Source organism: Theropithecus gelada, chromosome 1, assembly GCF_003255815.1.
Source record: "Theropithecus gelada isolate Dixy chromosome 1, Tgel_1.0, whole genome shotgun sequence".
NCBI lineage: Eukaryota > Metazoa > Chordata > Mammalia > Primates > Cercopithecidae > Theropithecus > Theropithecus gelada.
The window spans coordinates 78,592,680-78,618,908 of record NC_037668.1 but is presented as its reverse complement, the minus strand read 5'-3'; the positions used below and the strand labels follow the sequence as shown (position 1 = coordinate 78,618,908).

The window sequence follows — 26,229 nt, the reverse complement described above, 5'->3', positions numbered from 1 at the left end:
GGTAATTTAGTCTTGTATTAACATGTAATTTCTTTCTAGGGGAAGAAATGGTATAAACCAAGAGCAGCAAAATTACCGTATGAGTGCCTATACTTGTAAACTGAATGTTTGTAAACTAAATTATGTGTTTCAGAAAACAGAATTTCAAGCTTTCTGAGAATTGAAGAGCAAACTCTTAATCATAATCTTTATAACAGCTGAGAAGCATTTTAAGCCCTTTTCAAAAAGAAATCAGATTTCACTAATTAATTGAAAGGGTGAAGCAGTACTCCAGTGGCCTCTATGATACAACAGTAAATTATATTATAAATCACAGTAAAATTAGAAAGGAGAAAACAAACTATTAATTATACTGTTTAACATTATTATAGGAAAGATTCAGTCCATCAAAGACTTATTGATTACTTACTAAATAAAAACAAGCTGTGTCCTCAAGTAGCCTGTAACCTATTTATTAAGATGATTAGGCCTTTTCTTAAGTTATTCCTGTATAGAAAATTTTCTTAGATACCAACTCATTCCTGGTGTTCTTTCTGATTGTTTCACCCACTTTCCTTCTTAAACTCTTCATTTCTTCACCTGCTCTAAATGTTGGTATTCTGGAGAGTTTTCTTCTCAGCAATCTTTCTTTTTTACCTTCTCTCTGATATCTACTCTCAACTCTTCAATTTCTAAATATGTATAGATAACTTACAGATCTCTATTTAGCAACTCATAAGTCCCAGTTGCCTGTGGAGTTTTTCATTTGTGTGTGTCCTGTCTGTAATTCAAAGTCATATGTCTCTGTATTACTACCTGTGTTTTTCGTTTCAAATGTCCAACAGTATAAAATACTGGAGTGTATTCTAACCAAGATGCTGATTATTAAAAAAGCCACTGGGTTGGGAATATAAGTAATTAATGACTTCGTTAAAATAATTTTTGGTAGAATGGTGAGAATGAGAACCCGATTATAGTAGATTTTAATGGATAAACAAGAAATGAAGAAATGATTACTGTTATTTTCAGAAAACTTGACAGTGAAGGGAAGGAGAAGTTGAGGGAGAAGTCAAGGGAAGATGGTAGACAAGTATTGGAAGCACAAAGAGTAAGAGACAGCAAGTAGGAAAAATTTAAATGAGTGAAACAAAAATAGAAAATGTGGCCAAAGACTGGGTGCAGTGGCTCACACCTGTAATCCCAACAGTTTGAGAGGCTGAGGTGGGTGGATTGCTTGAGGTGAAGAGTTTGAGACAAGGCTGGCCAATATGGTGAAGCCCCATCTGTACTAAAAGTACAAAAATTAGCTGGGTGTGGTGGTGCATGCCTGTAACCCCAGCTACTCGGGAGGCTGAGGTGGGAGAATTGCTTGATTGCTTGAACCCTGGAGGTGGAAGTTGCAGTGAGTTGAGATCGCACCACTGCACTCCAGCCTGGGCAGCAGAGCGGATATGGAACTGTTTTAGTTTGCTAGGGCTGCTATAACGAAGTACCATAGACTGGGTAGCTTAAACAGCAGGCATTTATTTCTCCTTGTTCTTGAGTTTGGAAACCTCCAAGATGAAGGTTCCAGTAGAGTCAGTTTCTATTGAAGGCTCTCTTCCTGGTTTACAAACCCAACTTCCTGCTGTGTCCTCATATGGCAGAGAGAGAGAGAAGAGAGAACTCTGGTTTCCTTTCATCTTTTTATAAGGACATCAATCCCATCAGATTAGGACCCAGCCCTTATGACCTCCTTTAACCTGAATTATATCCTGAAGACCCTATCTCCAAATACAGTCACAGTGGGTGTTAGAGAGTCAACCTATAAATTCTAGGGGGACACACTTCAGTTCATAGCAGAGAGATAAGGGTGGAGCCCAGGGAGTAAGTGTTGAAATGACATTAGGTAACAGGTTTAGAGACAGTAGGAAAGGTGTAATAATAGAGTTTTGGAGACAAATGGAGAATATTTCTGGGATCTAGATTTCAGTACTGTTGCAGTAATGGTTGATGACAAATTCCAAATTATAGATAACATCAAAATAGAAAATAGGTAATAGTTATGAGAATAAGGATGTTAAGGAGGTATGAAGCTAAACTATTTGATAAGTGACAGTGACACAGTAATTATCATTTATGAAGTCAGGTTTTTTGGCAAGCCTGTTATGTACATTATCTTATTAAGTCATCATAGTAAATCATAAGTAAATACTATTACCTGTTTTGCAGATAGAGAAATTGAGTTACAGGTAGAGGTGAAGTGACGACACAGAGATAGTGGTTATTGGGAACTACAGTTGAAGAAGGCTAGAGATACTGATTAATTTTAGTCTGTATTTTAAAAACACAAATCTAAGTGTTATAAATAAAGGGAATAAACACTAAAAAAAAAAGGAAGTAAATAACCTGCATACGTCTAGAAGAAAAAAAAGGAATGAGGAACTCAGTCAGTACATCAGCAAATAGGAATTTGAAACTGAAACAGAAACACAGGAAAACAAGGATAATAGAAAACAGAAAATATGATGGCAAAAAGAAAAACCAGATTGATCAGAATTCTCCATAAATAAGAAAGTACTAAACTCTCCTATTAAAGACAGAAACTCTCAAGTAGGCTTTACAAAAATAGCCATACATCATTTACCAAAGAGACATCTTTTAAAGAAATGACAGAGAAAATAAAGGAAAAGAAAGTGATTCCAGCCAAATATTAACTGTAAGAATATCCTATAGTAATAATATTTATATCACATAAAATTGAATTTAAGGCAAATAGCATTGAAAGACAATTTGCCAAGAAGGTATGACAATTGTGGGCTTATATGCACAAGTCTGCAAAATTGGACAGAATTACAAGGAGATATAGCCCAACCCCACATTGAACACAAAATCTTTCAGAAAATAATGTATTTAGCAATACATCTTTGTCAGCTATAGAAGATTTTAATAACCCCATAAAGCACACATGGAGTACTTAGAAAACTAACCATGTAGTAGAATACAAAGCCAGTATCAAAGAATCACTATCATATTGACTGCATTCTCTCGTCATTATGCAATAAAATCAGAAGTAAAGTAATAATAAAAAGATATCTCCTAAATCCTCCATACATTTGGATCCTACAGATAATTTACTTCAAAACAATTTATGGATAAAAATGAAGTCATAATAGCAAACACCAGATACTTAGAAGTGAACATAAATGAGATTGCTAGATACTAAAACCGTGGATACAGCCAAAATGATACTTAGAAATTTGTAGTCTTAAGTCTGCCAGTTAGAAGACAAGTGTTTTGAGGCCGGGCGCAGTGGCTCATGCCTGCAATCTACCCGCCAAGGCGGGTAGATCACGAGGTCAGGAGATCGAGGCCATCCTGGCTAACACGATAAAACTCCATCTCTACTAAAAATACAAAAATTAGCTGGGCGTGGTGGTGGGCACCTGTTGTCCCAGCTACTTAGGAGGCTGAGGTAGGAGAATGGCATGAACCCGGGAGGTGGAGCTTGCCATGAGCCGAGAATATGCCACTGCCCTCCAGCCTGGGCAACAGAGCGAGACTCCATCTCAATTAAAAAAAAAAAAAAAAAAAGACAAGTGTTTTGAGAGCCCCCAGCTCTCAAACTGGGGTTCTAGTACCTCAGCAGTTAGCTACCTTAACAGGAAATGAAGGGGAACTGAACAAGAGTGTTTGTAGTGTGCCTTTGATGGGATGCTTCTTCTACATGGTGGACAGCCTAAAGCCTGGTTGTCCAACCTATGACCAGGGGGTCCCTCACACAGGAAACTTGTTTATACTGATAGATGCCTTTGTGGCTCTTATCTAGCTTGTGTGGTCCAATTTTTGCCTGCGTGACCATCACTCTGGCTTCTAGGAGCCTGACCTTTTGTTCTCCCCAGTATCTCTGGGAAAGCCCAGCCTGGGGCAGTCCCTGGTTCTTCAGATGGAAGGTACAAATTCAATATAACACAATAGGAAACAAGTTCAGAGGTATTTTTACTTTCAGTTCCTAGGCAAGGAGGACATGAGTTGGGAGGGTAGTCCTCTGTCCCTGTGTAATGTGAAGCAGAATGAAGAGTTGGGCAGAGAGAGAAAAGTGTGTAGCAACTAGCAGTATATATAAGGGAAGTTCAAGAACAACTACCTGAATGGTCCTGATAAAGGAAGCTGCAAGAAAGTGTGGAACCTAGTCTGTTAGGCAGGTGAGGTGCCTCTAAGTTCTTATTTCTGACCATTGGCCTGAGCCATTTGGGTATAGTATAGAACTGGAAATTCTGTCAAGAGTAGCTGAGCCCTGCTTCTGGCATGAGAAAATTAAATGTTCAAAATGAATGTGGCAGCAACATAAAATTAAAGGATTCACCACAATAAGAAAGATAGAAAATGATTGAATTGTATGTTTAACTTAAGAAAATAGAAGAATAACCGCAGAGTAAGTGCACTGAAAATAGAAAGAAAGAAAGATTAAAGAGCAGAAATTAATGACAGAGGCAAACAACAAGAATAACAAACTATTTACTTGAAAAGTCAAGCCAGGAAAAAATGAGAGTAAGCATAAATAAAAATACTAGGTATTAAAAAAGAGACTTAAAACTACAGATTAAGAAGAGATTTTTAAAGTAATAAGATAATTATTAAATAATACTAAGCAAATAATAAATTAATAATTTCAAAATAAACGGAAATATCCGTGTCTTTATGCTAACAAAATCCAAAATTTAGATGAAATGAAAAATTTTATATAAAACATGAAGTACTAAAGTGAGTATAAAAAGAGATGACCTGAAAAAATAATAATTATTAGATAAACTGAATTAATTGTCAAAAATTCCACATGCTGCTCCAACCCCCTTCACCCTCCAGAGGATTTTTCATACATTTTCATAGAACAGATGATCACAATCTGTCATTTTATTTTGGAAACAGAGTCTCTCTCTGTCGCCAGGCTGGAGTGCAGTAGCATGATCTTGGCTCACTGCAACCTCTGCCTCCTGGGTTCAAGCAATTCTCTTGCATCAGCCTCCTGAGTAGCTGGGATTACAGGCGCGTGCCACTATGCCCAGTTAATTTTTGTATTTTTAGTAGAGATGGGGTTTCACCATGTTGGCCAGGATGATCTCAATCTCTTGACCTCATGATCCACCCGACTCATCCTCCCAAAGTGCTGGGATTACAGGTGTGAGCCACTGCACCTGGCCTATCCCAATCTTACATAAACAATTCTAAGATAGCTTCAGTGCAGTGGCTCACACCTGTAATCCCAGCACTTTGGGAGGCCAAGGCTGGCGGATCACCTGAGGTTGGGAGTTTGAGACAAGCCTGGCCAACATGGTGAAACCCTGTCTCTACTGAAAATACAGTAATTAGCCAGGTATGGTGGTGCATGCCTGTAATCCCAGCTACTCAGGAGACTGAGGCATGAGAAATGCTTGAGCCCGGGAGGTGGAGGTTGCACTAAGCAACCTCTTGCATAAGAGCTGGGATTGCTACTTATTTTATGATATTCATATAATCTGGATACCAAAATCAGAAAAAGAAAATACAAGAAAAAATACAGGTAAATTTCACTTGTGACCGTAGATAATAAAAATGAGTAGATAGGCCAGGCATGGTGGCTCACACCTGTAATCCCAACACTTTGTGAGGCTGAGGCGGGTGGATCACCTGAGTTCGGGAGTTCGAGACCAACCTGACCAACATGGAGAAACCCTGTCTCTACTAAAAATACAAAATTAGCTGGGCGTGGTGGCACATGCTGTAATCCCAGCTACTTGAGAGGCCAAGGCAGGAGAATCACTTGAACCAGGGAGGCGCAGGGTGCAGTGAGCCGAGATTGCGCCATTGCACTCCAGCCTGGGCAACAAGAGTGAAACTCCGCCGAAAAAGAGAAAGAAAAAGAGTAGATAAACTCTTCTTTGGCTTCTCTCAGCCTTACTATTTAATGATGACTTTTCCCCCTGTACCTATTCTACTATCTTCAGACAGCATCTTCTCCCAAGTTCAGATTGTCTCACTAAGATGTAAATGAACTAGTCCTCTCCATAAAAATACAACTTGATTATATCTACCCGCTTAAAACTCTCCACTAGCTTTCTTTCTCTCTCTTTTTTTTTTTTTTTTTTTTTTTGAGACGGAGTCTGGCTCTGTCGCCCAGGCGGGAGTGCAGTGGTGGTGCAATCTCAGCTCACTCCAACCTCCACTTCCTGGGTTCAAGCAATTCTCCTGCCTCAGCCTCCCGAGTAGCTGGGATTACAGGTATGTGCCACCATGCCTGGCTAATTTTTGTATTTTTAGTAGAGACAGGGTTTCACTATGTTGGCCAGGCTGGTCTCAAACTTCTGACATCAGGTGAGCCACCATGCCTGGCCCTCTCCACTAGCTTTCTATTACACTTCTAGTAAAATCTAAGTTCCTTACTATGACCTACAAAAGACTTACATAATCTTATCCCTGACTTTATAACTTCATCTTTTATCACTATCCCTCTGGCTCATAGCTCACCAGCCATACTGGCTTCCTTGTTCCTCTTTAAACCTTCTAAGTGTGCTTAAACCTTAGAGCATTTATACTTTGCTATTCTCCTGCCAGTAATGATACTAGCAGGTAACAACTTGACTCATTTCTTTACTTTATTTAGGCCTCTACTCAAATATCACACCCTCAGAGAGACTTTTCTTGATGCCCCTATCTAAAACAGCCCCTCTGTTATACCCTCTCTCTCTCTATCTTGCTTTATCACTATCTTTTTATCTTGCTGTTTATCTTGCTTTATCTATCTTTTTATCTTGCTTTATCTACTATAGTAGATACTTGGAAATGTTTATGGAACAAATATTGTAAAGTGACACATTTCTAAAGACATTTGCCTTAGCTTTGGTTTATTTTGATTGATCATACATATATATATATTGAGTATCGTCTTACAATGTGTTAAGTCTTTGTTCTAGGTGCTAGGGATATAATGAGCAAGACAAATAAGGTCCTGCTTTCAGAGTTTACAGTATAATATGTATAGAGGTGTATCTTGTTTATAATGAAACTACGGACAAGATAACAAGAAAAAAGTATCAGATGATAGTAAGTACTTTACAGAAAGCTAAAATATGGTGGCATGATAATGAATAATTGAATGACTAGTGTGGGTTATAAGGTCAATAAAGGTGACCTCACTGAAGATGTACTATTTAAGCTGAGACATTAAAGATGGACGGGCCATCTAAGTGAAGAGCAGAATGAAGAATATGGGGGTATGGCTAGTGCCAAAGCCCTAAGGCCATGTATAAATATAATTGGAGAAGGTTTGACATTTCTGGGCTTTGTATTGCTGATGATTACCTTGCTAGAAAAGGACTGAAGAAATGTCTTGATAATAAAAGACGGTCTTTGCAATTTGCTTTAGTCACCATCTAGTAAGTGATGAAAATGTCTAGTTCCATTTTAATTATGTATATTTTCTTTTTTTTTTTTTTTTTTGAGATGGAGTCTTGGTCTGTCGCCCAGACTGGAGTGCAGTGGCGCGATCTTGGCTCACTGCAAGCTCCGCCTCCCGGGTTCACACCATTCTCCTGCCTCAGCCTCCCAAGTAGCTGGGACTACAAGCGCCTGCCCCCATGCCTGGCTAATTTTTGTTTGTTTGTTTTGTTTTGTTTCTGTTGCATGTTTGTTTTGAGGCACGATCTCAGCTCACTGCAAGTTCTGCCTCCCAGGTTCATGCCATTCTCCTGCCTCAGCCTCCCGAGTAGCTGGGACTACAGGCGCCCGCCATCACGCCTGGCTAATTTTTTGTGTTTGTAGTAGAGACAGGATTTCACCCTATTAGCCAGGATGGTCTCAATCTCCTGACCTCATGATCTGCCCGCCTCAGCCTCTTGAAGTGCTGGGATTACAGGTGTGAGCCACTGCACCCGGCCATTTTTTTTTTTATTTTTAATGAAGACGGGGTTTCACCGTGTTAGCCAGGATGGTCTTGATCTCCTGACCTCATAATCTGCCTGCCTTGGCCACCCAAAATGCTGGGATTACAGGTGTGAGCCACTGCGTCTGGCCTATTTTCTTTATTTTTATATAATAGCAAGGTGTGACAGATAATATGGTATCCATTGTTTGTAGTTGTCCCTTTTACAAGTAGTATTGAGTCTTGCTATTGGACTTTGATCTTTTTGTACTGGACTTACGGTTCCAGTTAATTTTTGTTGTTGTTGTTGAGATGGAGTCTTGCTCTGTTGTCCAGGCTAGAGTACAGTGGCGCAATCTTGGCTCTCTGCAACATCCACCTCATGAGTTCAAGTGATTCTCCTGCCTCAGCCTCCCAAGTAGCTGTGATTACAGGCACCTGTCACTGTGCCTGGCTAATTTTTTTGTATTTTTCGTAGAGAAGGGGTTTCACCATCTTAGCCAGGCTGGTCTCAAACTCCTGACCTCATGATCCGCCCGCCTTGGCCTCCCAAAGTGCTGGGATCACAGGTGTGAGGCACCGCACCTGGCCCCCATTAATATTTTAATGGCTTCATATAAGTGTATTATTGAGCTCTGATCCTGCAGTCAAGCATATCACTGTCTTCTGTGGCCTCTGGGTTGTGAAGTTGCATTTAACTATGGCTTTGAATTAGTGCTGTTTGTTCAAGCAGGAGTAAATTCAGGGTGCTGAATGGGACTCCTGTGATAGTTGAGTAAACCAGTGGTGTTAAAGTATATGGCTTTTCGGCCAGGCGTGGTGACTCACGCCTGTAATCCCAGCACTTTAGGAGGCTGAGGTGGGTGGATCACTTGAGGTCAGGAATTCAAGACTAGCCTGGAAAACATGGTGAAACCCCTTCTTTACTAAAAATACAAAAATTAGCTGGTCATGGTGGCACGCACCTGTAATCCCAGCTACTCGGGTGACTGAGGCATGAGAATTGCTTGTGAGCCGAGATTGTGCCACTGCACTCCATATTTTTGTTTTTGTCCTTGGAAAACCATTGGTGGGAAAGCAGATTACAGTAGCCATGAATTAAGCGAGAATAGAGTTCTTATATTTTCCAGTGGGTGCTATGGAAGGAATTGAGGAGTAGTAAGTCAAGATAGCTGAGTTTTAGGTCAAGCTCGGCTTCAGAATCACTGTATGACTTAGGGAAGTCTGCACTGGGCCTCAGATCCTATGAGAAAGTAGAGGCTCTTTTAGATTTGTAGATATTCATGATGCCACTCATCCTTTCTTCTAGGGTTCTTAGCAGTAGATTAGACACATAGAAATCAATAGCCAAATTGGAAAACAAAACTACTTTAATGGCCGGGCAAGCACCTGATGGAGAGGATGTGGCCTAGACCTGAGTCCTAAATGATGTCTTTTACCTCTTGCTCTAGATCTAAATCTAAATCTAAATTTAAATCTTGCTCTAGATCTAAATGTTAGAACCTTTATGCTCATGTGGTCTGTAGGAGTTATGATTGAATCTTCAGAGCCTGATGGACTGATGCAGTAGACCTGCCTTACTAACCTAATTTGCTACAATTTATTTTGAAATGATTTTTCTATGAATATGACTTCTTCATGCTGGCTTTTTAGTGATCAGTATTTGTGAAGTTTTAGCAGTGCAACAGAAAAGGAGACCTGGCCAGGCGCAGTGGCTTCCTCCTGTAATCTCAACGCTTTGGGAGGCTGAGGTGGAAGGGTTGCTCGAACCCAGGTGTCTGAGACGAGGTTGGGCAACATAGTGGAACCTCATCTCTACAAAAAAGTAAAAAATCAGCCAGGCATAGTGGCACATGCCTGTAGTCCCCGCTACTTGGGAGGTTGAGATGGAAGGATTGCTTGAGGCCAGGAAGTTGATGTAATGAGCCGAGATTGTACCACTGCACTCCAGCGTGGGTGACAAAGTGAGACCCTGTCTCAAAAACAAACAAAAAAATGATTTAATAAAAAGAAAAGGAGACCTTAAAGTGGCCTATAAATAAGTTTTTTGAAAACTTTATGTATGTAAGTAAATGTCTGAATGATTGAGTTGTATTTTTTTTTCTGGCTGGGCACGGTGGCTCACACCTGTAATCCTAGCACTTTGGGAGGCCGAGGCAGGTAGAACCTGAGGTCAAGAGATTGAGACCATCCTGGCCAATATGGTGAAACCCCATCTCTACTAAAAATGCAAAAATTAGCTGGGTGTGGTGGTGTGTGCCTATAGTCCCAGCTACTCTGGAGGCTGAGGCAGGAGAATTGCTTGAACCGGGGAGGTGGAGGTTGCAGTGAGCGGAGATCGCATCATAGCTCTCCAGCCTAGTGATAGAGCGAGACTCGTCTCAAAAAAAAAAAAAAAAAAAATTCCCAAAGTGCTTTACGAAACAACTTTTTTTTGTTGTTTTCATGAAGGATATTGTAGGGAAACAACAAATGTCTTCCCTCCACCCTCTGGGGTCTTGGCTGGGCTACAAATTACATTTACATAAAACAGATTAACAAGAGAAAAACATACTTAATTACATATGTACACATAGGAGCCCCACAAAATATGAGACTGAAAGAATGATCAAATGACTGAAACTTATATAGCATCCTGAGCTACAGAAAGGAATGGGAGCTTGGGGCTTCTGGTGGACGGTGGTGATACAAGTTATGAGAGGGTGAGAAGAGGAAATGTATGGTGAATAAAGGTTGTCTTATTATACAAATAAAAGGTCTCTCAGGTAATAAAAGTGGTCTCAGAGCAGCCCCCAGAAGAACAGGTGATCATCTCTCTGGGTATGGTTTCAGCCTTCAGTCTCCTCTTCTGTGACATGAGTTAGTTTTTGCTGGTTGATAAGATTCCTAGGGTGGGGGTTCAGGACAGTTGTGTTCCTTTTGGAGGATCTGTCTTTAGGCAGATAAGGGGAGCTCATAGAAAGCCTGTGTCTGTGTCAGCTGTTCCCCAGGTGCCCTCAGTTCAAAGTAATCAGCATACCAAAGTGTCACATTATGGGGTTGGCATTTCCTGAACTCTGTCAATATTTATCTGTAAAAGTATTTTAAGTTACCAGTATTGTAATTAGAACAATGCATGATTTGATATATTGTTCTTAAAGTATTTTCATTTCTCAAGAATAAATTGATATAATCGGTATTTCAAGTACATTGTGATTACTGTTCAACTTAAATTTAATTGTAGTGAGCATTATTGTTAGATTTTGTAAAAGTGAAATTTGAAAGTACTGGGCTGGTAAATGTTTTTTAATAAGTGGCTACTTAAAAGTGGCTCATTTTTTGGGAGGCCAAGGTGGGCGGATCACCTGTCAGGAGTTCGAGATCAGCCAGGTCAACATGGCAAACCCCCGTCTCTACTAAAAATACAAAAATCAGCCGGTGTGGTGGTGCAGGCCTGTAATCCCAGCTACTCAGGAGGCTGAGGCAAGGCAATGGCTTCAACTCAGGAATTGGAGATTTCAGTGAGCCAAGATTGCACCACCACACTCCAGCCCAAAAAAAAAAAAAAAAAAAGGTGGTTAATTTTAAGAAGAGGACATTTCCTAAAAGTTATGCACTCTGGATGAAAGAAGAAACTTGTCCTCAATTAAAGCACTGACGGAGATCACAACACATCTAATTGGAGTGAAGTACCAAATCCATTTATACAGTTTACTGCCTAGTGATAGTTCAGTGACTACTGAGATTAGCTTGTTAGCATCATACTTTGAAAAGGAACTGCAGGTATTCTCTATGGTTGATTTAACGGATAGTCAGAAACTTGGTCACTAGGAAGCAAAAATTGATATATCTATAAATATTTCTTTGCTTTTTTCATATTTTGTCTAGATGGGTAGAATTCTGTTTTGACAGTTTTGCCATGTACTACTTGATGCATCACAATATATCACTATCATCACTAATTACCACATTTTGATTAATTTTACGTACTTTGGTTAATACATTTTGCTGTATCCAATATATCACTATATTGATTAAACAGTAATTATAGACATAAGGCCATGTGAACTTTGAAATCATCATGAAAAATGTTATTATAAATTATGTGAAACCAAATGTTTATTTATCTAGACATGCTTAATTGCCAGCAAAGAAAGCAATTAAAAGTAGCTGTAGAGTAAGAGGCCAGCCTTCGTTAAACATGGTTTTAAGATTGTTACAGAACTTGTGGTGATGATAACATGGTGTCTTGGAGGATGTTAACAACTGTAGCAGAGTGTTAATTAAGAATGATGTCATCTGCAGCTCAGAATTACTAGTATATTTTAGTTTAGCTGGACAGGAGCAAAACCTAATTTCAGTTGTGATGAGAGCTCAAATCATATTTATAGTGGAAAGATTAACATTTTATTTTTATGCTGTTCCTGAGACAATTTAAAAATCCTGAATGAAATACAATCTAATGTAAACATCAAGGCCCTAGCTCATTTACATATGTGCCAGATTTTCAAACTGATTGCTATTTGAACCTAATCTGTCATTGCTAGCTGCATTAGCTACAACAAACATTACATTTACATATTGATTTCTTATTTTGTTTTAGTGTAAATAATCCATAATTATGGTAAATTTGGTCTTTTGTTGACAAGAGCTCATATGACTCTGTAAGTTTAGAAAGGAAATTTAAATTGCCATGTGTCACGCTTTTTAATTTAAAATCTTGATGTAGCTAAAGAGATAAAAATAATATTGTAGATCACAAAATATTCCTAAAGAGACAAGAGAGAGAAAAAAATGTTAGGGCGTTTGGAAAGATAAATGATAAAGTATTAATGAAAAATTCAATACCACATTTTAAAATTATTACTTACATTTTTATAATTAAATAATCACAGTAATCTGAAGTAAAGTCTTTGTTCTTGCTTCACTATCAGGCCATATTTAAAAAATAAAATCTAGTGAAAATGAACCTTACAAGCCAATTTTAAATTATTTTTGTTTAAAATATACAGTGCAAGAAAAGAACATATGCACATAGCAGGAATGAAATGAGATTTCAATCACTGTATTGATGTTAGTACTTTATTCATCTTAACAGCACACACAGCACTGATTTGAGAAGTATAATTTCACTGCTGACAGCTCATATGTGTCAGTGGACATATGTTATTTGCTATACTTGATGCAGCAAGTCCATGGTTCCCATTTACACTGACTAAAAGTGGATCGCGGCCAGGCTCGGTGGCTCACGCCTGTAATCCCAACACTTTGGGAGGCTGAGGCAGGTGGATCACGAGGTCCGGAGTTCGAGACCAGCCTGGTCAACATGGTGAAACTCTGTCTCTACTAAAAATACAAAAATTTACTGAGCGTGTTAATCCCAGCTACTCGGGCTCCTGTAATCCCAGCTGCTCGGGAGGCTGAGGCAGGAGAATTGCTTGAACTCGGGAGGCAGAGGTTGCAGTGAGCTGAGACCATGCCATTGCACTCCAGCCTGGGTGACAGAGCGCGACTATGTCTAAAAAAAAAAAAAAAAAAAAAAAAGATTGTATTTTTGAAGTTAAAAGTATAGGGCCCATGTAACTGCAAAATGGTCACTATTCGATTATTCAGGCATTTTTTTATGGTTAATGTTTTCATGGAGTTATAATTCATATACAGTAAATGTACAATTGTTTTAAAAATTGTTTTACAGATATGAGGTCTTGCTATGTTGCCCAGGCTGGTTTTGAACTCCTGGCCTCAAGTCATCCTCCCACCTCAGCCTCACAAAGTACTGGGATTATAGGCATGAGCCATCACTCCCAGCCAGGTCTTAAGTGTCTCTGAGTTATACGAGTTTTGACAAAAGTGTATTGCTTTCTGTGATATCCTATTAAATGGGATTTTAGTGAGTGAGATTTCAATTTGGATTTGTACATTAGAAGCCTGTGTTGAACTCATGGCAGCTGTTTACTTGAGTACTATGAATACAGAGGCCCTAAAAGCCTTTATATTAGTCACCTTGGGCTGCCATAACAAGATACTGTTTACTGGGTGGCTTAAACAATAGCCCTTTATTTGTGAATGTCAAAAGTCCAAGACATGGTGCTGACAAAATCAGTCCCTCATCCTGGCTTTGTCACCTTCTCATTGTGTCTTCCCGAGGCAGAAAGAGAGAGAAAACTCTTATCTGTCTTTCTCTTCTTATAAGAACACTAATCCCATCATGAAGGCCCTACTCTTATGACCTCACCTAAACCTGATTACCTCCCAAAGACCCCATATCCAAATATCATCACATTGGGAGTTAGGGCTTCAATGTATGGATTTTGGAAAGTATACAAACATTCAGTTCATAGCAGCCCTGAAGCCCAAGTATTGTGTCCAGAATTGGTTCCTTCCAGTGGGTTCTTGGTCTTACTGACTTCAAGAATGAAGCCGTGGGCCTTCACAGTGAGTGTTACAGCTCTTAAAGATGGTGTGTCTGGAGTTTATTCCTTCAGATGTGTCCAGAGTTTCTGCCTTCCAGTGGGTTTGTGGTCTCGCGACTTCAAGAATGAAGCTGCGGACCTTTGCAGCGAGTGTTACAGCTCTTAATAGTGGTGTGGACCCAAAGAGTGAGCAGCAGCAAGATTTAATGTGGAAGCGAAAGAACAAAGCTTCCACGGCGTGGAAGGGGACCCCAGTGGGTTACCACTGCTGGCTGGGGTGGCCAGCTTTTATTCCTTTATTTGTCCCCGCCCACATCCTGCTGATTGGTCCATTTTACAGAGTGCTGAGTGGTGCATTTACAATCCTTTAGCTAGACATGGAGCACTGATTGGTGCATTTACAATCCTTTAGCTAGACCCAGAGCACTGATTGGTGCATTTACAATCCTTTAGCTAGACCCAGAGCACTGATTGGTGCGTTTTTACAGAGTGGTGCATTTACAATCCTTTAGCTAGACACGGAGCGCTGATTGGTGCGCTTATATTTACAGAGTGCTGATTGGTGCATTTACAATCCTTTAGCTAGACACAGAGCTCTGATTGGTGTGGTTTTACAGAGGGCTGATTGCTGCATTTACAATCCTCTAGCTAGACACAGAGCGCTGATTGGTGCATTTTATTATCCTCTAGCTAGACAGAAAAGTTCTCCAAGTCCCCACTCAACCCAGGAAGTCCAGCTGGCTTCACCTCTCAGTATGAATTTATCTTTCCTAGTCTAGTTGTTTAATTTTGATGTATACTTTATAATAGTGAGTGCTTCCCCTAGTACTATTAATGTATTAATAGGTGGGCTATGGGTTAGTTTAGCCAATTCTTCTCTCTACTAAAGACTTTAAGAGGGAGTTCTTGATTCAAGGAATTCCTAGAGAGAAAATCCTTAAATTACTATGATTATTGTTGGTTCAAGACAGTTTGCCTACTACTGTTGTACCCTGTGAAATGGGCCTGCTGCTGGTTGGCAGGAGGAAGTCATTCCTCGTCTTCATCAGGAATTAATAAAGTGGATTGTTTTACTAACATAATGGAACCTTAAGTTCACCTTGAAAAATTACTGTGTGTATTAAAATAACCCTGTGCTTTCTCATATATGGATTGCAGAAGTATTCTCTGAATGAGATATAAACTCAGTCAAGACAGTAAAGAGTGTTATATTTATTTTCTTTGTGTTGTTGCTGATTTCATCAATACTTGACATATGTAAGCTAATAATATATTGGCTTTGTATGTTCATATATAAATAAATACCTGTGCTAGACTTTCAAATTTATTAGGGCCTATGTTTTAAAATTTGCTATACCTGATTTTCCCCCTTTTTAAAAAATGTGGAGGAGTATGTAAAATGTATAAACTAAACTAGTGAATTAAAATTACATTGGTACTCATTAGAAGACTGGTATTTTACAGGTAACCTCTCTGTTCCTGATAAATATTTGTAGTTAAATTGGAATGGGAACTCCCCAGGCATAGCTAGATGGACATTCTGCTAATGAAAGAGCATTGGAAGCATAAGACTTGTGGACGACGAAGAGAGTAGAGAAAAGAAGTTTTACTAAAAAGATTTCTAGAACTGTTAATGGCATAGGTATTAATGCTTGGTAATGGCACTGAGAATTTCAAAGTGGTTATCTGTCTATATTTTTATAGTATCTTCTGTTACATGCTACTTCTCCCTACCCCCCATGCCAGATTTATTTATTTATTTATTTGTTTGTTTGTTTTGAGACAGGACCTTTCTGTGTTGCCCAGGCTGGTCTCAAACTCCTGAGCTCAAGCAGTTCTCCTGTCTCAGCCTCCTAAGTAGCTGGGATTATAGGCACACAGCTCTGTGCCTGGCTCCCACCCTGCCACCTTCACTTTTAAAATTAAGAAACAGCCTGGAAAAATTATAAGGTGATGTATGTGAAAATGTCTAGCATTTTGCATACTAAGTGTTTAATAATGTTAACTTTCATTTTATTTTGTTACAAATAGCACTGGAGCCCCCAGGGACGAAGTACATAATTCTGATTATATTTTAAACATTAACTTCAGTCTATATCTGAGGGTAGAGGAAGAACTGTCAGTTTTAATAGTATTTTTCTGTTTGTAGAAACCAAATTGTGTCCTTGTTGATTTTATATATATGTGTGTGTGTGTGTGTGTGTGTGTATATATGTGAACTTTGCAACAGGTTATTTTTGTGTTATTTCTGTTACGGTGTTTGAAACCTAAAGAAATACATTTTCTCTTCAAATTTGGATGTGTATATAAATATCATTTGTCTGGACTCAGGACACTCAATGCCATGGTTTCTTGGCCTACGTCCGCTCTGAAATCAAGCTGTGTCTGTCTGCCCAGGGACTCTGAGAACATGGAAAATAGACAGAGTTTAGAGTTATTAGAAAAATAAGAGCAAATGAATTTGCGAAGAAAAACCAGTGAAGAGAAGAATTTGATTCATCTTCCAAGGGTCCATAGCTGTTAACCCAAGCTGTTCTTGGGAGATATCCAGTCTCTTGAGTGGCTGGGACTCCATACCCACTTTCCTTCTTGAATAGGTCAAAGGCAGTTACTACAAAAGCTGGCTAAAAAGCTGATATCCAGCTCCAGCGTCCGAGGGTTCGTGAAGATGTGGAGGTTTTTTTGTTTGTTTTGTTTTGTTTTGTTTTGTTTGTTTGTTTGAGACAGAGTCTCACCTTGCCGCCCAGGCTGGAGTGCAGTGGCACGATCTTGGCTTACTGCAACCTCTGCCTTCCAGGTTCAAGAGATTCTCCTGCCTCAGCCTCCCGCGTAGCTGGGATTACAGGCGTCCGCCACCACACCTAGCTATTTTTTTTTTTTTTTTTAATTTTAGTAGAGACAGGGTTTCACTGTGTTGGCCAGGCTGGTTTTGAACTTCTGACCTCAAGTAATCCACCCACCTCAGCCTCCCAAAGTTGTAGGATTATAGGCATGAGCCATGACACCCAGGCGAAGATAATGCAAATATTTCAATTGAAAAAAAAATCATAATGGAGAAAAAAAAATTTAAACGAGTGAGGAGAGAATGACTATATGGTCTGTCAAAACCATTTCTTGCATTGAGTTAAAATTCAAACTGCTTTTAAAAAATTTCCACATCGGGCCAGGCGTGGTGGATCACGAGGTCAGGAATTCGAGACCAGCCTGGCCAAGATGGTGAAACCCCATCTCTACGAAAAATACAAAAAAAGTAGCTGGGCACGGTGGTAGGTGCCTGTAAACCCAGCTACTAGGGAGACTGAAGCAGGAGAATCGCTTGAACCCAGAAGGCAGAGGTTACAGTGAGCGGAAATCGTGCCACTGCATTCTAGCCTGGGCGACAGAGCAAGACTACATCTCAAAAAAAAAAGTTTCTACATTTGCCAGATGCAGTGGATGCAGTGGCTTATGGTTGTAATCTCAACTACTCAGGAGGCTGCAGCAGGAGGATCACTTGAAGCCAGGAGAAGACTAGCCTGGTCAACATAGCAAGACTTCGTCTTTGTTTTTTTTTAAAAAAGATTCTACGTTTGCTTATATCTTTTCTTCTCCCTCTAATTGAAAAGAAAACATGCAGTTTTTTGGCCAGATGCAATGGTTTATGCCTATAATCCCAGCACTTTGGGAGGCCGAAGTGGGCAGATCACCTGAGGTCAGGAGTTCGAGACCAGCCTGGCCAACATAGTGAAACCCCGTCTTTAGTAAAAATACAAAAATTAGCCAGGCGTGGTGGCACATGCCTGTGGTCCCAGCTACTAGGGAGGTTGAGGCAGGAGAATCGCTTGAACCCGGGAGGCGGAGGTTGCAGTGCAACGCCACTGCACTCCAGCCTGGGTGACAGAGTGAGAGACTGTCTCAAAGAAAAAGAAAACATACTGTTTTGTTTTGTTTTTTAAACTGTTTCATTATATCTTACTGTTTCATTATTTCTTTGGTTAATACTCATCCTTTTGACCCTGAAGATCAAAAGTTGAAGCAGCATAAACTTTTTTCTTTTTTTGAGATAGGGTCTGGCTCTGTCACTCAGGCTGGAGTGTAGTGGTGTGATCTCAGCTCACTGCAACCTCCCCCTTCCATCCTCAAGAGGTCCTCCCACCTCAGCCTCCTGTAGCTGGGACTACAGGTGCGTGCCACCATGCCGGGCTAATTTTTGTATTTTTTGTAGAGTCTGGGTTTTACCTTGTTGGCCCAGGCTAATCTAGAACTCCTGGGTTCAAGCGATTCACCCACCTTGGCCTCCCAAAGTGTTGAGATTACAGGCGTGTGCCACAGCACCCCCCAACTTGAAGGTAAAAGACTGCTCCAAGGTGGCTTAACCGTGGCTAACTAGCATAACCAACCTAAATTAGGGGGCACTGTGTGAGAGAAAATTGCTCCTGGATGCTGCAGCTAAGGACTCAACTCATAGTTAGCTTTAGAAGCTAGGATCATTTTGCCTAGATAACATTTTAGCGAAAAAGTCTTTGCAGATTATACAGATTACCATGGCATTATTTTTTCTTTTGCAACAGAGTCTCTGTTGCCCAGGCTGGAGTGCAGTGGTACGATTTCGGCTCACTGCAACCTCTGCCTCCCAGATTCAAGCAATTCTCATGTCTCAGCCTCCTGAGTAGCTGGGATTAGAGGCGTGTGCCACCATGCCTGGCTAATTTTTGTGTTTTCAGTAGAGACAGGGTTTCGCCTCGTTGGCCAGGCTGGTCTCAAATTCCTGGCCTCAAGGGATCCACCCACCTCTGCGTCCCAAAGTGCTAAGATTACAGGTGTGAGCTACCAAGCACAGCAACCATGGCATATTTCTTTCAGCCTTCCCCACTACCCCCTCTCCTTAGAGTCATCACAGAACAAAACTTAAGCAGTTCACATGCCAGTTTCTGTGGAAAGCATTACTGATCTAATTTAGTTGTTATTCTGTGTTTCCATAGCACCTTAGGAAAATCGGTATTAGAAGCACAGGGGTACTATATGTGAATTGCAAGTTTGCTTATTTGCCCATCTCTGAGTAGACTCAATAAAGGCAGACATGTGATCTTACTGTGTTCACTTCCTTGATACCCGGAGGTCCAATCATAAGAGTATAATCCCTGAAGTTAGACCTCGGTCATTGGTACTTTTTTGTATGACAGTAATTAAGCAAGTAACTTAACATCAGTTTCCTCATCTGTAAAATGGAAATTATGATAATAACTTCATAATGGTATGAATCTCTTAATGCCTGGTATGTGGTAGCACTTGTTAAGTGTTAGTTATTATTATTAATGGCTAAGTGAATGGATTTCACTTAGAGTCTAAGTTTAAAGATAATACCCTTATCTGACTCCTCCAAACAAACTGTACTCAAAAGGAGCATGAATGTGGTAGAATCAGCCCCAAGCAAGACCTCTGTAAAAAAGAACAGGCCGAGTGTGGTGGTTCATGCCTATAATCCCAGCACTTTGGGAGGCTGAGGCAGGCAGATCACGAGGTCAGGAGTTCAAGACCAGCCTGACCGATATAGTGAAACCTTGTCTCTACTAAAAATACAAAAATTAGCCAGACGTGGTGGTGTGTGCCTGTAGCAGCTACTCGGGAGGCTGAGGCAGGAGAATCGCTTGAACCCAGGGGGTAGAGGTTGCAGTGAGCCAAGATCGTGCCGTTGCACTCCAGCCTGGGTGACAGAGCGAGACTCCATCTCAAAAAAAAAAAAAAAAAAAAAAAAGAAAGAAAGAAAATAAGAAAAAAGTCAGTCTGGATAACTTTAGGTACAATATACAGTTATGTTTGGTGATCAAAACAAGGTTTTACTCTATATGAACTCCTGCCAGGGGATAGAACTAAAACATGAAAAGTAACTGCTACGAAAGCACTGTAGATCCTTTTGCTGATGTTTCATTATCACTGTAAGATTTTAAAGTATGAGTACCCTTCAAAAGTGTTCTATTTTCAGTAAGTTGTAATAGCTCACCTTATAACTTATGTGCAATAAAAATTCCCACTTGGAGACTGGATTAAGAAAATGTGGCACATATACACCATGGAAGACTATGCAGCCATAAAAAAGGATGAGTTTGTGTCCTTCGTAGGGACATGGATGCAGCTGGAAACCATCATTCTTAGCAACCTATCACAAGAACAGAAAACCAAACACCGCATGTTCTCACTCATAGGTGGGAACTGAACAATGAGATCACTTGGACTCGGGAAGGGGAACATCACACACTGGGGCCTATCATGGGGAGGGGGGAGCAGGGAGGGATTGCAATGGGAGTTATACCTGATGTAAATGATGAGTTGATGGGTGCTGACGAGTTGATGGGTGCAGCACACCAACATGGCACAAGTATACATATGTAACAAACCTGCACATTATGCACATGTACCCTAGAACTTAAAGTATAATAATAATAATTAAAAAAAAAATAATTCCCACTTGGCCGGGTGTGGTGGCTCACGCCTCTAATCCTAGCACTTTGGGAGGCCGAGGCGGGCAGATCACGAGGTCAGGAGTTCAAGACCACCCTGACCACCATGGTGAAACCCTGTCTCTACTAAAAATATAAAAATTAACTGGATGTGGTGGTGCGCGCCTGTAATCCCAGCTACTCGGGAGGCTGAGGCAGGAGAACTGCTTGAACCTGGGAGGTGGAGGTTGCAGTGAGCCAAGATCGTGCCACCACACTCCAGCCTGGGCAACAGAGCGAGATGCCGTCTCAAAAAAAAAACAAAAAAACAAAAAAACTCACTTGGCCGGGCGCGGTGGCTCATGCCTCTAATCCCACCACTTTGGGAGGCCGAGACGGTGGATCGTGAGGTCAGGAAATCGAGACCATCCTGGCTAACATGGTGAAACCCCTTCTCTACTAAAAATACAAAAAATTAGCTGGGCATGGTGGCACGCACCTGTAATCCCAGCTTCTCAGGAGGCTGGGGCAGGAGAATCACTTGAACCCGGGAGGCAGAGGTTTCAGTGAGCCGAGGTCGTGCCACTGCACTCCAGCCTGGGTGACAGAGTGAGACTCCATCTCAAAAGAAAAAGACTTTTTAAATATAATATTCATAATTCTGTGAATGAAGGATTATCATCCTCTTCTAAGAATTTGCAGAGTAGTTAAATGCCAAAAATAGAGTATTTTATATGGTAGACACTCAATAAATACGGTTGAAAGAATGAATGTTTTGGGGGAAGAAAGAATGAATGACTTCTCGAGGTCAAAGAACTAGCAAGTAGTGAATCAGGGATTCAGATCTGGCTTTATGACTCCAAAGCAGTTTAAAGCCATAAATATTGTCCTTGCCAGCTTACCCTCTTCCACAGCTATCCAGGAATTGTAGAACTAGACAAAATTTGTGTTCTAAAGTAGTCTGGCGGTCAAACTGGTCCTGGCAAACCTGTTTGCAAAGTTATTACACACATCTGCCAGTCAAGATCAAGGAACATATCTAAGGAATTGCAGAGGCAAGCACTCAAAATATTAAACGTATGCATAGATTCTTATGTAAAGGTAAAAGAAAATCTATATAATAATCCTCCAGACTTCTGAAACTCTGAGCTCCTTAGCCTAGCATTTGAAGCCCTCCATAATGGAGGTCTTTAATATTGTTAAGGTTTTCTCTCTCACAAACCTTTCTTCACATCTCCTTACACTTCTTCCTCATTGCTTTCTACATGTTTCTTAATATTCCCCCATCTTCATTTCTGCACTGTTCTATGTCTGAAATCATCCTCTGTATCTACTTATCAAATTATTATCCATTTTTCTTGATAGTACTTTAAAGCATTCTCCCTTCTCCACAATCTTAACATCTTTTTGAACCTCTCTGAGGTCAGTGATTTCTTTTATTCCTGTATTATTACAGATAATAGGAATCAAATAATTATATGAATGAATGAGTGGTAAACTTCTAGCAGACAGGAGTCTTGTTCACCTTGTATCGCCCAAGCAGCCTAGCCTTTTGGGAGATAGGATGCTCAGGTTTGAAGAACATGTAATCAAATATAGGTTAGGGACTGGGGTCCACCTCTTTATAGCTTGATGATCAGGGACAATTAGTTCTACCTCTTTGTAGCTTGATGACCAGGGGCAGTTAACCTTTCAGAAGTATAATTTTGTGAGTAAAATGAAACCTCAGGTAGGCTTAAAAAAATGATAATCAGTAGTTCTTTGTATGCAGTTCAGAATATGCAGAAGTATTTCTTGAATCTTTATACAGTTGAATTGAATCACCTTCTAGTGTGCTACTTTCCAAGGGATATACTGATAAGTAATCAGTTATGATAAAAACATATAGTCTAGAATTCAGGGTAACCACACATGAAACAAAGCGAACTGTACAAGACAATAAAGTATGTGATACAGGGATTCAGAGGAGAAGAGAAGGTCATTAGTAAACCCAAGTAGAGTCCTGAAAGGTGATCTAAAGGCTGTGCAGTATTTGGAAGGGAGCAAAGGAAAGGAGGATAAGAACAATATGAACAAAGATTGTAGTGAGCATGTTTTTGACATGAGGGGATGTCAGACAAGCTCTAGAGAAAAAAACAGTTTTGAAGAATAGTTATGATAGATCTACCTTGGAAAGGCCTTCAGACCTCAAGAAGTCTTTCCATTACTCACCACTTCTGTCTCCAAATTCATTCAACATGTATATATTGATCATTGACACCATCTGTTGTTTGAGCCTCATTTCCCAGTAGACTTCTCTCACACAGCCTTCACATTGAGCTTTTTGCTGCCTCCTGAACGTGGTCATTTTTCTGCCCTTCCCACCTTTAATGTCTCAGCAGCATTTGGCATAATTGATCCCGCCCTCCTATTTGAAACAGTTATTTCTTTTGGCTCCCTTATACTAGACTTTCTTGATTTTTCTTTTCTCTCCTTTGATAAAAAGATTTGTCAATCTCCTTTAAACTGACTCATTCTCCTCTGCTTGATTTCAAATGACTGAAATGCCCTAGGGTTCCATCTAGGCCTCTCTTTTCTCTGTGTCACTTATTTTTCTAGGTAATTTATTTTGGCCACGAAGCCTAAAAACTGACTACATGCTACTGACTCGCCTGCTCTGGGCTCTCTTACTTGATCTTTGAGTCTTATATTCAACTGTACATGACATTTTCTTTTTACTGTGTAATAGACATCTCAAAACATCTCAGTAGACATCTCAAATTTTGAACGAAAACTTCGCTCTCAATTTCTCCACCTCACCTGCCACTATTCCACTTTTTCTTGTTAAATGTAATTCCATTCTCCTATTTACTTAGGCCACAAACCTTGGGGTTATGTTTTTCTCTCACACTCCCTCAGTAAGTGGTCTGACTTCCACCTCTAAAATATATTCTGAACTTGACAACTTTTCATCTCTGCCTCTACCACCTTAGTCCAAGCTACTATCGCTTCTTTCCTGAACCAGCCTCCTGTCTGCTTTCCCTACCTCCAGTCTTTGCTCTCTGTAGCCAGAGCAGCCAGAATAATCTTATATAAATGTAAATGTAAGTCATATCTTACCAGTTCCCATTATAAAATGTTTCAGGGGCGGGCCAGGCACTGTGGCTCACACCTGTAATCCCAGCACTTTGTGAGTCTGAGGTGGGCGGATCATGAGGTCAGGAGTTCAAGACCATTCTGACCAACATGGTGAAACCTCATCTCTACTAAAAATGCAAAAATTAGCTGGGCGTGGTGGTGTATGCAGCTCCTTAGCACCTGGAACAATGCAAGTCATCAAGTTTTAACTCCCATGGTAGTTTTCCAGAAGGCAACATTTCCATGTGAGATACAAAGATGAATAAGACTCTTGCCTTCTAGAAATTCACAATTCATTCATTATTCAGTAAATATTTATCTGCAGTGTGTCACACATTATGCTTAATTTCTTTCTTTTCTTTCTTTCTTTTTTTAAGACGGAGTCTCCCTCTGTTACCCAGGCTGGAGTGCAGTGGTGCCATCTCAGCTCACTACAACCTCCGCCTTCTGGGTTCAAGTGATTCTCCTGCCTCAGCCTCCCAAGTGGCTGGGACTACAGGAGCCCAGCATGACGCTCAGCTAAATTTTTTTTTGTATTTTAGTAGAGACAAGGTTTCACCATGTTGCCCAGGGTGGTCTCGAACTCCTGAGTCCAGGCAATCCACCCGCCTCAGCTTCCCAAAGTGCTGGTATTACAGGCGTGCACCAGTGCCCCCAGCCCATTATGCTTAATTTCTAAGGATATAATGACAAAGGTCCTTGCTTCAAGAAATTCTATTTTAGTTGGGTATGATTTCCTTTTATTTTGATTAGTAATATTTCATGATACGTATGTTGGTGCTTGCTAGGTATTGTCTATAAGCTGTGAACGCTATGGAAGACAATAGGGCAGACAGATTATCTGCCTAATTCTTCTTCTTCTTTTTTTTTTTTTTTGTTTGAGATAGAGTCTTGCTCTGTCACCCAGGCTGGAGTGCAGTGGCACAATCTCAGCTCACTGCAAGCTCCGCCTCCCGGGTTCACGCCATTCTCCTGCCTCAGCTGGGACTACAGGCGCCTGCCACCATGCCCAGCTAATTTTTTGCAGTTTTAGTAGAGATGGGGTTTCACCTTGTTAGCCAGGATGGTCTCCATCTCCTGACCTCATGATCTGCCGGCCTCGGCCTCCCAAAGTGCTGGGATAACAGGCGTGAGCCACCGCACCCGGCCTATCTGTCTAATTCTAATCTTTATGTTGTCTGTGTATTCATCACATAGTTACAGATGAGCAAAGGAGGAAAGTTGAAGGCTAAAACCATGGAGCACACCCAAAATATTTTCCTGGTACCATAGGCATGGCAAAATTACACTTGAGACAGGCAGTAGAAATTATTCAGGCATACTAGTGATAGGTCTTTATTTTCAATAGTGATGAAAATAATGTTTCTAATATTTAATACTCATTTAATATTACTTTAATACTTCTATTATTCCATAACAGCTATTTCACTTGTAATTAAACCAGAATCTTTGTGTATACATTTTAGTAGCATATTTGGAATTTGATATAATTGACAGTTTCAGGAGGAGAAAAAAATAGAACCGTGACTTATGTTTCTTATTTTTTGTCACTAATTTCATATACTCTTCATGGTTCTGATACATTTCTAAATTTTGGAACTTTGTTATGGACTTTACAAAATGTTGCTATGATTTCTCCAGTTTCTAAGTTCTGTGTATTACTGAGTCCTAAGTGAAAGCACAATTATTTTGAATGAATTTTTACATAGCAAGTAAAGTTCTATAGATTTCAATATTTTCTGAATTTTGACTGAAATCATATTCTATTATACAACATTCATGAATATAAACAATAGCTTCATACTTCTGTTATTCTAGAACAGCTATTTCACTTGGAATTGAAGCAGAGTCTTTGAATATACATTTTAGTAGCATATTTGGAGTTGATATAATTGACAGTTTTGTTGGAGGAGATACATATGCAGATATTATGAATTAGCATATATGACTTGTAGAAAATTCTTAAGTATACAAGGCATTTAGACTTGAAATTTAAAAACACCTTGGTAGAGAAAGAGTTAACAGGTTAGCTCCCCTTGGTTGTTCTCAGTGTGTTCTCTTGCCTTTAGGAGCTGAGAATATGATAACATTGGGCCCGGACATGCCTGTGTGGAGGTTAGGGTACTCCTGGGGTTTTTGCAGCTAGCTGTAAAGCAAGCTAGAACTTGTTCATCTCTAAGTTCCTTGTTTTTCTTTCAACCCTTTCAGTGCCCTGCAGGAGTCATTAAATCAAAACTTCATGCTGATCATCACCCACCGAGAAGTCCAGCGGGAGTACAACCTGAACTTCTCAGGAAGCAGTACTATTCAAGAGGTGAGTTATGTCTCACAGCTAAGAAATAAAGGTAGCTCATTATAGCTAATGTTGACCCTGTTAAAGAGGGCTTATCTGTTCTGGTTGGAAATTCTCTTTATGTTTCATTATTGAGTTCTTAAATTTTAATTAACT

The 26,229-nt window shown here is 40.1% G+C and overlaps 1 protein-coding gene across 1 annotated transcript in view; it reads left to right on the top strand.

Annotated features, from left to right (window-relative positions):
- FAF1 (Fas associated factor 1) overlaps positions 1 to 26,229 on the top strand; it is a 506,936-nt gene that overhangs the window by 222,459 nt on the left and 258,248 nt on the right. Inside the window, exon 7 of the mRNA XM_025388444.1 lies at positions 25,989 to 26,094. Coding sequence (XP_025244229.1) covers positions 25,989 to 26,094 — 106 coding nt within the window. The remainder of the gene's footprint in view (positions 1 to 25,988; positions 26,095 to 26,229) is intronic.